Consider the following 14,778-nt stretch of genomic DNA (forward strand, 5'->3'; position numbering starts at 1 on the left):
CACTCTTTGTGCTAAGCTAACCTGCTGCTGGCTATAGCCTCATATTTCGAGGTGCAGACATGAGTGGAATCAATGTCCTCTTTTAACATTTGGCAAGAAAGCAAAGAAATGCATGTCCTAAGATGTTGAATTATTTCCCTGACTTGGTTGTCGATTTAGCATTTTTTTACTTTAGGGAATGTGTATTAACTGATTGTTATTTTTTGTCTTTCTTGTTCCCAGGGAGGTATAACCACTCTAACTGGCCTCTGACCAGCGGCATGCGGGCTTAATGAGGAACAACACTTGTTGTGCTTCGACGGACTGAATTTCTTAAGACACAAATGCACTCTCTCTCTCTCTCTCTCGTGTTGCCCTCTCCCTTCTGGTTGCTTTTTGGACACCGATCGTACCAATTGTTGCATTTCAACATTTTTTTTCTTCTTCTTTGCTGTTGCATTGGTTTCCGAATTCATGGCGTGGAAGGGAGAGGCTGAGAGACATCAACGGCTTGCACTTTGCGATGGAAGTAGCAGTATAGGGGCTGGGACCTTAAGGTGGACTGCGGGGGTGTGCACTGTCCGGCTCAGTCACCTGAGTCAAAGAGAAGGAACACTGCGTTTTGAAAATGCCCTCTACATGTGGCAAAAAAAAACAAATACTGCACCTAAGACGTCCTCCTAATATTTATACTACTCCTGGTTTGCTTTAACAAAAGGAAAAAAGGAAAATTGCACAATTATCTAAGTTAAGTAAAAGAATCACTAAAGGAGTGAATATACATTTACAGTCACACAATGACATGGAATTTATTGTTTGTGTCTGCTTGTGTGTGTGTGTGTGTGTGTGTGTGTGTGTGTGTGTGTGTGTGTGTGTGTGTGTGTGTGTGTGTGTGTGTGTGTGTGTGTGTGTGTGTGTGTGTGTGTGTGTGTGTGTGAGAGAGAGAATGTGTTCAAATGATAACATGGTCCTCAATTCCTGACTGAACCAAACACTAATTCCCATCTCCTGTGAACACGCTAACACACCCAAAGATGGAAGTAGTTTCCCAATTTAAAAAAAAGAAAAGAAAAGAAGGTTCAATCCAGCCAATCACGTTTCAACACTGATGTTGTTAATGGTATTGGTATGTTCCACTAATTAGAGTTGATTTCCTAAAATAAAACAATGACTGAATAAGGGGGACTTCAACTGTTTTGAGGAATTTCCTGCACTGTCTGAATATATATGTATATATTATGGCTTGACTTGGGGCCTCATTGTGTCAAAACTACACACACGAGGAAAAAGGTAGGAAAAAGAAAAGAAGTCTACACTTGAGTAATGCATGTGTATTGCATTAGTGTACACTAATAACAGATTGGGTTGGATATTCTGAGTTTCTAGGAGATTGACTTAACATTCACACTGATGTTCAGCTTTTCAGATCAGTGATTCCTAACCTTATTCCATTCGCCCAAACCAAATAGGTTAACTGTTTACTTAGCTTTTTTTGTTAATGTGTAATATTTATTATGCCTGCTATGTTTTATATATATAAGATATTTATATTATTTGCTTCAATGATTTGTACATTTTTATGTTGATGTAGTCTTAATATTTTTTTTTTTTTCTTGCCAGGCATGAATGCTATGAACCAAAATCATGTGTTTCCTCTTTCAGGAATGATGTTAAAGTGTCTTACGGAATAAAAATGCTAAAATACTTTATCCCTCTGTTAATGGTGTAATCCATTGGAATGGAGGGAGTCTGAGCGGTATTACGCACTAAAACTGCATGAAGTGGTCGTCGTGCTGTCCTCCGTCGGGTTTTTAACGCAGACGGCAGGTGGCACGCTGTTTTTAAGGGAGGTGAAGAAGAGTGGCGCCGGACAGGTCGTGACCACATGTGGCAGAGATTCGTTGGAAATGGCTATGAACTATGAAAATTCATAGTGGTTAGGCCTTTTCTGATTAGGACATACTATGACTTTTTTCAACATACCATGCCATGACCTTTTTAATCACTTTTTTTAACATACTATACTATGACTTTTTATCTTTTTTTTGACTTACTATGAGTTTTTATCTCTTTTTTTTTTTTTACATGCTATGACTTTTTATCCCATTTTTCAACATACTTCTATGACTTTTTATCTCTTTTTTTAACATATTATACTTTTTGTCCCTTTTTCGACATGCTATACAGTATAAGACTTTTATCCCTTTTTTGACATACGTATGACTTTTTATCTCTTTTTTTTGACACACTATATGACTTTTTATCTTTTTTTCAACGTACTATATTATGACTTTTTATCTCTTGTCTTTCACCATACTATACTATGACATTATCTTTTTTCAACACACTATACTATGACTTATTTATCCCTTTTTCAACATACTATACTATGACTTTTCATCCCATTTTTTGACATACTTCTATTAGTTTTTATCCCTTTTTTCTACATGCTAAACTATACTATGACTTATCCCTTTTTATGACACACTATATGACTTTTTATCTCTTTTTTTCAACATACTATACTGACTTTTTAATCCCTTTTTCAACATAATATACAGTTTTATGACTTTTATCCCTTTTTTTGACATACTTCTATGACTTATCTATTTTTTTCGACGTACTTCTACTATGACTTTTTGTCCCTTTTTCGACATGCTATACAGTACTATGTTTTTTTTTAATCCCTTTTTTTTGACATACTATATGACTTTTTATCTCTTTTTCAACATACTACATTATGACTTTTTTATCTCTTTTCTTTCATCATACTATACTATGACTTATCTTTTTTCAACACTCTATACTATGACTTATTTATCCCTTTTTTCAACATACTATATATGACTTTTTATCTCTTTTTTTCAACATACTATGACTATCTTTTTTCGACATACTATACTATGACTTATCTCTTTTTTTTGACATACTATACATACTATGACTTATCTCTTTTTTTGACATACTATACATACTATGACTTGTCTCTTTTTTTTTGACATACTATACTATGACTTCTCTTTTTACGTAAAAAAGACGTAAAAAAGTGTCCACCAGATATGATATGATATGTTGCCGTGATGCAGGGTAGAGCCTGCTGGCCGACAGTAACATCATAGCCAAGGTGTATTTACAGGTGATTATATCAACTAATCGCTGGATTACAGCATGTTGAGTCCACACAAGCTCCTAAACTTGCGGAAAAAGACAGTGCGGTCCTGTGGGATTTCAGATTTAATCCGGTCCCAGAATACAGCGCCCCCCCCCCCCCCCCCCCCCCCCCCCCCCCCCCCCCCCCCCCCCCCCCCTGCTCTCACATCTGGCCCGCCAGGATTTACTCTTGTAATCCTCGATTTTAATTTTTTTTTATTATGCTTTATCGCTGATACGCTGGACTTTGATTATTAAAATGCAGCTTTTTATTTTTACAATGAAGTAATTATTCATTACACATCCTTCAATTAGCCTTCACTAAGTAAGTAATGAGGCCGGCTGAATTCCTTAGATTATTTTCAGGTATGTGATGTGTCTCTCGGGTACATTTAAACCATCCTAGGAAGGGTTAAAATAAAGGGACTTGGTTGAAGTTGTACTGCTAAGATCACTCATCCAAGAGGCTTGCAAAAAGAGGAGACACAACGTCTTCGGAGGACCTTAAACTAAGTCTAGTTCTTCAAGAAGAAGTCTCTTGGATGAACTCACCAAATCCAGTTTCCCTTGACTTTGAACCTTCTTTGGATAAATACGGCCTGAGACCGATGCTCCCCAGATACATTTAAACCAGGCTTGTTCAAATCATAAAACCTGGTATAAAAATAGAGTTCTGCTGATTTCCATTTTGGAGAAAAAGATTCTTTGTGCTTATATAAATGCATAATTTCCCCACATTGCATATAGCCTCCCTGTGTCGTGTGCGCTCGTCTGCATGGTGTCTGGTAGAAATGCACCCTGCGTACAGATGGGGCTGGAATGGGGTTAACACCCCCGTCTGTGGCAGATGTCAAAAACCATGCTGTAAAAAATGTCCGATTAACACAAAAGGGGCACTTTGTCAAATCCTGATTATAGGAGCACTTTCATTTATTAAACTCTGGCAATCCCCTGTACTTTTTTTTTTAAGCGGGGATTAAAACCAGGTAGACACCATTGTCTATCTAAACAATCCCTCTTTAAGCTCTAGCTGGTTCCTGGTGCCCTGGCCAGGCCTGGCAGGCTGGCAGGCTGGCTGGCTGGCTGGCTGGCTGGCTGGTTGTAATCTCAGTAGGGGCTCATAGGTCACTACAACCACTACACATTCCCATTCATCAACATCATCCCCTTTAGAGGGCCTAGGTGATTGGATTTAGGACATGTTTTACAGGGGCGAAAAAAAAAAAAAAAAAAAAAAGACAACAGCAAACCAAATCGTGCTTACAAGAGCGGTGCTGTGAAAAGGGCCGTGGACGAGTGACGGCCATATGGAATGGATAACCCCGGGAACATCTGTCCTCGATCAGTACCGCGCACTGGTGGCTTTGACCTTCACGCGGCGCACAAGAACATCTGCTCACAAGCCCTTTCTGCTCTCCTAGACCCCTGAAAACAGCAGCGACAGAGAAACGCAGCTGGGATGGGAAAAAGTTGCTTTGCAGCACAGCGATGTCAGAGCTAACCCCCGGTTTTTATGATTAGCGGACACATTTTTACAAATTCTTAGATATAGAATAAATACCAGTCTTAAGATTCGAGCAATTCACACCTTTTTACCTCAGTCCTCTTTACATCTCTACTTAAACCTCACTTTTTATTATATGGCTTTTTTCATGTCTTAAAAGATTGGATTTGTTATATTTGTTTGGGGATTTATTTATCATTATTATTTGTTATCACTGTAAAGCACTTTGCAACTTTGTTTTGAAATGTCCTATATAAAAAATGCAGTCGATTTTATTTTTAAAGGGATTTTAATTTGGGAAAATTTAAAAAAAAATACCAAAGATCTTGCACTAAAACTTAATAGATAGATGTTTTTTTGGGGTTTTTATCCCTTTTTTAGATATGATTAAATTTTTTTTTTAAACACAACTGTTAAATTTTATTTATTTTTGGGGTAACTTATGGCAATTTGCCAGTAAGTTACTGAACTCGCTTACAGTATCATAACTTAAATTTTTTTTACGTATAAAAAACCCTTTCAAAACTTTCTGGCAAAAAGGCCATAAGTTTTGTAAAAACCGATTTTGACATAAGAAATGTTTTTTTCAGTATAAAACCTACGTAACTTAGTTTTTCATATTAGATACCCTTTTGAAAAAATTGTTTTTCAGATAAAACTTTACTTACCTGTTTTACGAGTAAAAAAACCCCACTGTACCCTTTGTTTTTCAGTAATAATACCTTTTCTGTCTTGGTTTTTCAGTAGAAAAATACCCCTTTCTGTAACTTAGTTTTAGTAAATACCCTTTCGTAATCTATTAAAAATTTCCATTTTCTAAAAAAACCCGAAAATTTTCTTGCTGTATTAAGTTTTTTTAATTTTGGTTTTACAATGTTTTTACCTATTTTTATTGGTGTCAAAAAATTTTAAAAATTTACATAAATTTTATGAATTTTAAAAACCAAAAAAATGACTTTGCCCGACAAAGTAATACATTTTTTTTCAGGTAAAAAAAACCGGAAAGATATTTTTTTTTCTCTGAAAAGGGAAAAGACAGAAATTTACATACAAGTGAAATAAAAAAAATGTCAAATATGCGCCAAAAACACGGGCAGCATTCAGAGGCGAAACAATTGAACAATGTTCCCTTGAATTGCTTCAAAACAAATTTAAATTTTAAATCCGAAAAACAAAAAACCTGTATTTGAAAGAACAAAAATTTGGGGGGGTTGTTTCACCAAAAGGAAGTTTTGGGCTTTTGGAAGGGGAACCGTCTGCTTAGAAGGATTTTGGAGGGACCCTAGTACTGTTTTTGCGGGTCCATCTCTGGAAGGGGGACAGGAGGCCAAGATGGGCCCCCCCCGAGATGCCTGGGGAGGTGGTCCATATGGCTGTATGAAAGCAAAAATATCAGATTTTTCCCCCATCTAAACTGTTAACAAACTTAAAACTTGTGCATAAACAAAAAAGAAGTATACAAAATAAACCCGAGTGAAAACCCCCATAATTCAAAGGGTTTTTTTAACCTTTTTGGGGCTTCAATGGGTTTTGGGGATGAGATTTGGAGCCGTTTCCCCAAAAAAGTCTAAAAAAGGGTCTTCCTTTTAATAAAAGGTTAATTAGTTAATCCTTTCAAAGGGGTCAGAAAATTAAAAATATGTTTACACATTGGGCAAAAACAGAAAATTTTGTGGGGCGAAATTTAACGACATTTGCCTATATATTAAATTGAAACCCCGGTTTGAAACGCAGGTACAGTTTCCGTCAGTACGGACCAAATTCAAAGATTTTTTCTTATCGTCACTTATACAAAAAAAAATAAGAAAAATTTAAATTAAAAAAAACACTTTTACTTTTTCGCATAACGGGACCCTTTAAAAATGGAAAAAACAAAATGATTTTGTTTTCTTTTTTGGAGCAGGAAGGGGACAGCCCCACCCCTTTGTCTGTGTAATCATTTTTTTATGTAAATATTTCTACCAAGAAAATCTTTTGTTTTTTTATCCACTCAAAATTTTTTTGAGCCGTGGGGAAGGGGGTGATCGGGGGCGAGGTCACCTTTTTTTGGAGACTCTTCCCGTTTGTACTTTCCCCCCAGTAGCGTCATGGTGCCCCACGGGTTGATCCCTTAAGAAGAATCTTAAAAGAAAAACGTTTAAGTTTCACAAAACAAGAGCATACTTAAAAACAGCCCTTTATTCCCCCAAAACCCACACACACCCACACACACACACACCACACCACCCCAGGATGTTTTGGGTTCCTGGTTTAAAGGAAGGGGACATTGCTCTTTCCACAAGAAAACCTTAGGTTGCCGTTAGAATTTTTTTCCAGTTACAGAATATTTTTAATTCTTGATACCAGTTGCAAAACGTTTCCCGTACATTTTTGTTTTATAGGTGATTTTTAAAGGGATATGTGTCCGTGGGGGATGGGGTCAAGCCTTTTTTCCGCTTTCTTCCTCCCTCCTAGGGTTTTCCCGCATGGGGTTTTTGTTTACTTTTTAAAAAGAGGGAAAATTTTTTTTAAAGTGCATGATGGGGTTAAAAACAATTACAACAAGAAAAAAAAAGCATGATTTGTATGCTAACCAGTAAAAAGTAGGTAACCCTTTATTGTTAGAATACCAGAATTTTTTGTGATGATTAAAAAGTTTTCACTATGTCATTTTAAAAAAGCCTTAAAAAATTGTTTAAAAATCTGTCAAATTAAGTTCAAGGGGCTTGGGGAAAAAAAATACTTTCTTTTCCCCATAAACCTGGTAGAAAGCAATAATAACTGCAAAGTAAGGGCCCCGAGGGGAAATCGCTGGACATCACGATGGGTTTTTGGGCCAAACCCCGAAGCTAAAGGGGAAAAACTATCCCAAAAGGGAGGCATGAATTGCCACCAAAACTAGAGCTTTTAAAGTGGTTAACGTGAATTAAATTTTAAAACCCTCTTTTTTAGCAAAAAAAAAAACCAAAATTAATGTAATAAATTGTGTAATCATTTTAAAACCGAAAACCAAAACCCCCCGAATTGGAGTTTACTTAGCATAACCGGGGGTAAGTTTGCCCAAAAAAAACGGAACAGCAAGCTCATAAGCTAGAAAAACCGACCTTAAACTCCAGAATATGGGTTACATTGTATTTCAGACAATGGTGTGACAAAAAAAAAGATGTGCCGAACAGCGAATGTAAAACGAGTAGTGTTAGCTTTACCGAACGTCGTAATTAGAGCTAGCTAATCCTCACCATGGGAAAATGTTAGGTTGGAGCGCGTCTGGTTTTCCTTCGGGGGGAAGCTAGTTAACAGCTGCTCTAGCCAGCTATGACACAGGTCGGTAAGCTAACATCGCCGCTTGCGAAGGCTATCAGCAGAGATTTTAATGTCACAGAATTAGCAAAGATTGATCTTACCTTAAGCTGCTCCAGCTCTCTCTGAGTAGAGTGTGTGACCGGACTCTGCTGCGCAGTGCGCACGGACCAAAGCGGTCTCCTTTGATGTCTCGAGCCGCTACTTCTTTCAACACCTTGAAGTATCTACCCGCTATTCTTTTGAAGTCGTGAGGTCATATCACAAAATTAAATTACCTTCGCAGCTAAAAGCATAATAAATGTAAATATAAATGTAAAATATCTTTATAAAATGAAATAATTTAATTGTATAGAGATATTTTATTTTTCCATTTAATTTCTATGCTTCTTTAACATAACTAAATATTTTATTGAAGTCTGTCTTATTTAACTACAGTATCACTATGCTGTTGTTTTACAACAGACTACGCATATTCAAAAAATACAGTAAATCACTGTAAATCAAATGTTACTACCCATAATGCAATGCATATTACAGTAATGAACCGGAAAAGAAAATTACGATATTTTACTGGGCATTTTGTGGTAAGTAACTGTAGAAATACAGTAGAGTTTAACAGTGTACCGCAAATTCAAAATATACAGTAACGCACTGTAAATGAAATGTCAATACCCATAATGCAATGTTTATTACAGTAATTAACCGGAAAAGAAAATTATGGTATTTTACTGGGCCATTTGTGGTAAGTAACTGTAGAAATTACAGCAAAGTCTAACAGTGAACTTTTTTTAATTACAAACATACATTGAGACATAAGAACGTGTCTCAACATGCCTAATAATGGATTTATTGGATTAGTTTTTGTTTGTTTTAAGAGCTCTCTGTGTGAATGTGATGGAGACATTTTTTCCTAATTTTTTTTTAAGATTATTTTTTTGGGCTTCTCCGCCTTTATTTAATAGGACGGCTAGGGGAGAAAGGGGAGAGAGGGGGAGGACATGCAGGAAGTCGTCACAGGTCGGATTCGAACCCTGGACCGCTGCATCGAGGCATAAACCCTGAAGTACATGTACTGGTTTGGCATTTTTGTTTAAATTGCAATAAGCTAATATTGGCCTGAACCAAATGGTCAGTGTTGCTCATACCTAACTGATTATGTAAAGGTTCTGTATTCAATATTCAGAACATTTATCTAGCAGCAAAACAAATTTATGTGCCATGTAAAGATAGAGCGGAGTAATGGCATCCTGAGCAGAGGATGAATTCACACTCCCTCTGTGTGTGTGTGTGTGTGGGTGTGGGTGTGGGTGTGTGTGGGTGTGGGTGTGGGTGTGGGTGTTGGTGTGGGTGTGGGTGTGTGGGTGCATGCTGTAATGCGATCCACTCTGTTCTGTTGTTGTGCGTGCATGTGGCTCTAAAAAAACACAGGTATTTCTCAACACCAGTATGTGAGAGCCATGTGGACGCAATCCCAATCTGCTTTTTTCTTCTTTTCTTTCAGTATTTCAGGCCTTTCAGTTTATTCAGTCTCGAGTCATTGCATTCATCATTGCTATATATTTCAGTGTTGGAAAGTAACTAATTACATTTATTCAATAATAATAATAATGTATCCTTTATCTGTCCCACCAGGGGAAATTACAATTTACACTCTGTTTTTATTGCACACAGGACTGAACTACACACATGCTCAGTACCTATACATGGAGATGTTTGAGTGGGGGTGGTGGGGGCTGCCCATGGACAGAGCCTCGAGCAGTTGGGGGTTCGGTGCCTTGCTCAAGAGCACCTTGGCAGTTCCCAGGAGGTGACCTGGTACCTCTCCAGCTACCAGTCCACCACCATACTTTGGTCCGGAAGGGGACTTGAACCTGCGACCCTCCGGTTCCCAACCCAACAGACTGAGCTACTGCCACCCTGTATAGTAATTAAATAATTAAGCACAACTTTGAGGTACATGTACTTTAACTATGTCCATTTAGTGGTGTTTTATACATCTATTTAATTATATTTCAGAGGGGGATATTGCACTTTTTACTCCATATTTATTTGGCAGGTGTAAATACGTCATGTTTACGTTAAATCAAACATGATAATCTTACAAAATATAATTCATTACCAATGGTTCAGAACCTTTTTCGTCTCTCAATGAGTTACAGCACGTCCTAACGTGGTTTCATGTCAACGACAGTTTGAGGCCTAAAGAGGCAAAAGTGTCCAATGTTTCACAAAAAAATCAAAGATTACAGAAAAGTAAATAAGAAAAGAAAAAGATATGGGTATCAGAACTTATGATACTGTATCTAAAACTGACAAACTAGCGTCACCTCGACCAGCTACAATGGTAAAATGCTATTAGTGTAATATCTCAATCTCCAATTTTCTGCAAAATGAGTACTTTCACTTTTAATACTTAATACATTGCTAATAGTTCAGTACTATTTACATTTTTATATTAGTACTTTTCAAGATTCCAGATTTCTTTATTGTCATACCACAGTACACTGTGCAAAGTTCACAGCTTAAAACCCTGGAAAAGTCGAGTTATTATATGAATTAATAAAAAAAATACATTCTTTAATGCTTATATAGGTGTGCAGAGCATGTAAAAAGATAAATATAAATATATAACATCAAAAAAAAAAATCTAGATACTAGATAAATACATTGGGAAAAAGAATACAGTATAAATATCCATATTTGAAGTAAAATAGTGCAGAAGACAATAAGTCAGAACAGAGACTTAGGTTTAGTCAAGTAAAAGAATATAGTATAGTTATAGTATAGTATAGTTCTTTCACCATAGGCCTGTATGGACCCCCCCCCCCCCCCCCTTTAACAGTAGTAGCAAGGTGATAATGTATTGCCAGCTGCTCTCTGACATAAATTCATTCCACAAAGACGTGGCATATGCTCAAGGATCAAATGTCTTTATCCTGGTAAAAGTTGTTGTTTTCTAAATTGAAAGAGCATAAGGTCCCACTTTCACGCGCCAGTGCAAACTCCTCACCTCAATAATTGTATCAGCGTATAAGAAGCTTACTGTAATTACAATATTGTCGTCTTAGAGCGGCGGCCGAAAACATAAAACACAAATCACCCATTTCTAAATTAAATGCAAACTCGTTCAAAGAGAAGCTGGAGGAGGCAGGAGGGATTAATGTGTAAGTCCGGCACATTTAATATTTACAGCACAATCACACAATTAATCTGACAATGTGTTCTGTATCTAATACCTGAACTGAATGGGCACGGGGGGGGGGGCTTGGTGGGGGCTGTTTACAAGTGTGATCCAACCACACTTGCACACACATGCACCACCCACAATGCAAAGTTGACTATCTGCACCTGAAACAACTTTCACTTTTGAAAGTTTGATTCTCATTGTGGTAACTACGATTTATAGATCTAGAATAGAATAGAATAGAATGCCTTGGTTGTCATTATACACAAGTGCAGTACCTGTGCATTGAGATTAAAAAAACATAAAAAAATGGGATCAAGTGCCCAAAATGTTTGCAATTTAGCCAACTAGCATTTAGCCAACTAGTTTTTCAGGAAGTAGTGTTTCCATATTGTTATCTTCTATTGTGGAGTGGGACGAATAATGTAGTCCAGTTAAAGTTTAAGTCAGATGCCACTGTTTTTATGATGATGACAGTACTTTACCTCTCCAGGAACCATCACCTTATCGTGGTGGAGAGGTCTGAGTGCCCCTATGAACCTGAGGGCTGTGTTGGGCGGGAGCTGTGTGTTCCTGGTAGGGTCTCCCTGGGGGGCGGGTTTGCCACGGAGACCGGACGGGCACAGCCCCCAAAAGCAACGTGGCACTTATCTCTCCCTCCCATGGGCCCACCACCTGTGGGAGGAACCGCTGGGGGAGGGTGCCCTACTACATGGGTGACGGTGAAGGTCAAGGGCCTTGACGGGCCAGACCCGGGCTCTGGGGACGTGGAACGTCACCTCTCTGTGGGGGAAGGAGCCGGATCTGGTGGGGCTTACCTCTGCGCACAGTCTTGGTCCTGGAACCATACTCCTGGATAAGGGTTGTACTCTGTTCTACTCCGGAGTTGCCCAGGGTGTGAGGTGCCGGGTGTGTGCGGGGATACTCACAAGCCCCCGGCTGAGCGCCGCTTCGTTGGAGTTTACCCCGGTGGACGAGAGGGTCGCATCCCTAAGCCTGCAGGTGGTGGGGGGGGGGGGAACTCTGACTGCTGTTTGTGCATATGCACCAAACAAGAGTTCGGAGTACTCGGCCTTCTTGGAGACCTTGAATGGAGTCCTGTATGGGGCTCCAGTAGGGGACTCCATAGTTCTGCTGGGTGACTTCAACGCACACATGGGCAATGATGGAGATACTTGGAGATTCATGATTTGGAGGAACGGCCGCCCTGATCTAAACCAGAGTGGTTGTCTGTTGTTGGACTTCTGTCCCAGTCATGGGTCATGGGTTGGGTCGGGGGATGGGGGAGGACTCTGGACAGACCTAGTAAGCCCCAATGGGTAGTGCGGGTAAATTGGGAACATCTGGAGGAGGCCCCTGTCCAACGGACTTTCAACTCACACCTCCGGCGGAGCTTTTTGCACATCCCTGTGGAGGCTAGGGGCCCTGAGGAGGCTGGGGGTCCCTGTGGAGGCTGGGGGTCCCTGTGGAGGCGGGGGACATTGAACCTGAGTGGACAATGTTCACAGTTTCCATTGCTAAAGCTGTGGTGGAGAGCTGTGGTCTAAGGGTCTTAGGTGCCTCAAGGGGCGGTAACCCAACAACACCCTGGAGGACACCGGTGGTCAGGGAAGCCGTCCGACTGAAGAAGGAGTCTTTCTAATTCATGAAAACGCCCGGTTTTCACTGTTTTTCATGGGACCATTAGCATTAAGTACTTAAATTGACTGGCACTTTGCACACAATGTTACGGTACTTTGTTCCATGACGTAATTTCAGAAAGACTGCCTTATATATATTATATTTTATATATATAATGTATTATATTTTTTATTATGCTAGCACATTTGTTTCAGTGTCTAATAAGGGTGCTGGAGATCTCAAAGCTCACATGGACACCGAAAAAACCTTATCTTATTACATTAAAAAAAGAGATATTTAGCTGCAGCTGGATTTTGAAGCTGACACAGAATAGGTCACATTATTTCATATTTATCTATTTATTTCATATTTTATTATTACATAACTTATATTGTACCATTTAGGCATTATAAAGCATGTTCATTAACCTTTCATAACATTGGTCTTAACTACTACATGTAGGCTACGTGAGACGTTCACGATCACCTCCAGTAACACACGCTTTAGGTATGGCCTCGCGCCTTTCAACAAAGATAACAAGTGGTGTCTGACTGAAAGCTACAAAACAAAAGTGATTGTAGCGGCTACATCCTAACGCAGAGGTTGAGGGGGTTAAAATAAGATGCTGGTGTGTTAAAGGGTTAACAGGAGGAGGCGCAGCAGCGGTCAGCTCGTCTGGGTGGAGTAAAGTTTAGATAAAAACTACTACAACAAATTAGCCAAGAGGACTGCATTATGGCGGAGTGGAAAATACCGAGAGAGTAGAAAGCATCTTCCACACAGACTCCCGCTCGCGACAAAAGACGTTATAACGTCGGGCGGAGATGGGTGGTGTGAGCGAAGACTCGCTGCTGGATTACTTCTACTCCACGGGAGGCAACTCAGGGAGAGTCAAAAATGCAGATTTACTGAAGACATTTAAGCCCTTTATTGGCCACAGTGACTTGCAGTTACGTGGTAAGTAGCGAGTCGTTGTCTCGTGGATTCCTGGAAAAAACATTAACCTGAAAAATGGCGAAATGGGATGCGCTCGCGCGGCATCACTTAGTGCTCGGTACCGTGAGATAGCAAAAATATCAATTCACCCCTCTTGTCATAAATAGTTGGACTAACATGATTCATTTAGGCCTATTTAAACGCATAACATTCACCAGTCTGTTTTTACAAACGGCTCATGTCCTTTCTGTTGTAAAGCAGACATCTGGTTTTCATTAAAAGCCCCTCCATACATCTGGCTAGCTACAGTTTCAGCAGGAATTGTGTCATTTCCTCCCCCAGGCCGGTTGTATCTGCTGGTAACTGAACACAAACCCATCACCGTTGGTGACGGTGTCACCACCATGCAAGTGGCTCAGTGGCTCCTCTGACACAGCTGTGGTCTTCCAGCAAAATTAGGAATAATTACTACTTGCTAAAGTCCCAAATTTTCCACTACTTGCTGAAAAGATGTTTGCCTGTGTGACTGCCTGCTGCTCTTCTCCACCCACATGCTTATGCAACTGTTCTGAATCCATGCTTACACTAAAATTCCTCTCATATTTGGCTTCTTTAGACAAACGTTTTTTGGGTGTAACGATATTAAGACATAGCTAATGCAGTCTAACAGCCCTGTAATAAAGCCTATCCCATTTTAAAGGTCCCATGACATGACGCTCTTTGGATGCTTTTATATAGACCTTAGTGGTCCCCTAATACTGTATCTGAAGTCTCTTTATATAGACCTTAGTGGTCCCTAATACTATATCTGAAGTCTCTTTTATATAGACCTTAGTGGTCCCCTAATACTGTATCTGAAGTCTCTTTTATATAGACCTTAGTGGTCCCTAATACTGTATCTGAAGTCTCTTTTATATAGACCTTAGTGGTCCCTAATACTGTATCTGAAGTCTCTTTTATATAGACCTTAGTGGTCCCTAATACTGTATCTGAAGTCTCTTTTAATAGACCTTAGTGGTCCCCTAATACTGTATCTGAAGTCTCTTTTAATAGACCTTAGTGGTCCCCTAATACTGTATCGAAGTCTCTTTAATAGACCTTAGTGGTCCCTAATACTGTATCT

General features: G+C 39.2%; 1 protein-coding gene and 1 long non-coding RNA gene across 3 annotated transcripts in view; one reads left to right on the plus strand and one right to left on the minus strand.

Moving 5' to 3' along the window:
* Positions 1 to 14,778, minus strand: part of LOC116692293 (uncharacterized) — a 22,252-nt gene continuing 7,474 nt past the window's right edge. The window contains exon 4 of the long non-coding RNA XR_004332677.1: positions 1 to 11. This is a non-coding gene — a long non-coding RNA (uncharacterized LOC116692293). The remainder of the gene's footprint in view (positions 12 to 14,778) is intronic.
* LOC116692291 (ankyrin repeat domain-containing protein SOWAHB) overlaps positions 13,356 to 14,778 on the plus strand; it is a 26,918-nt gene continuing 25,495 nt past the window's right edge. For both annotated transcript variants that reach the window (XM_032520463.1, XM_032520464.1), the window contains exon 1: positions 13,356 to 13,676. In XM_032520463.1, the coding sequence (XP_032376354.1) occupies positions 13,544 to 13,676 (133 nt within the window). In that variant the 5' untranslated portion in view covers positions 13,356 to 13,543. The remainder of the gene's footprint in view (positions 13,677 to 14,778) is intronic.

Source organism: Etheostoma spectabile, chromosome 7 (genome assembly GCF_008692095.1).
Source record: "Etheostoma spectabile isolate EspeVRDwgs_2016 chromosome 7, UIUC_Espe_1.0, whole genome shotgun sequence".
NCBI lineage: Eukaryota > Metazoa > Chordata > Actinopteri > Perciformes > Percidae > Etheostoma > Etheostoma spectabile.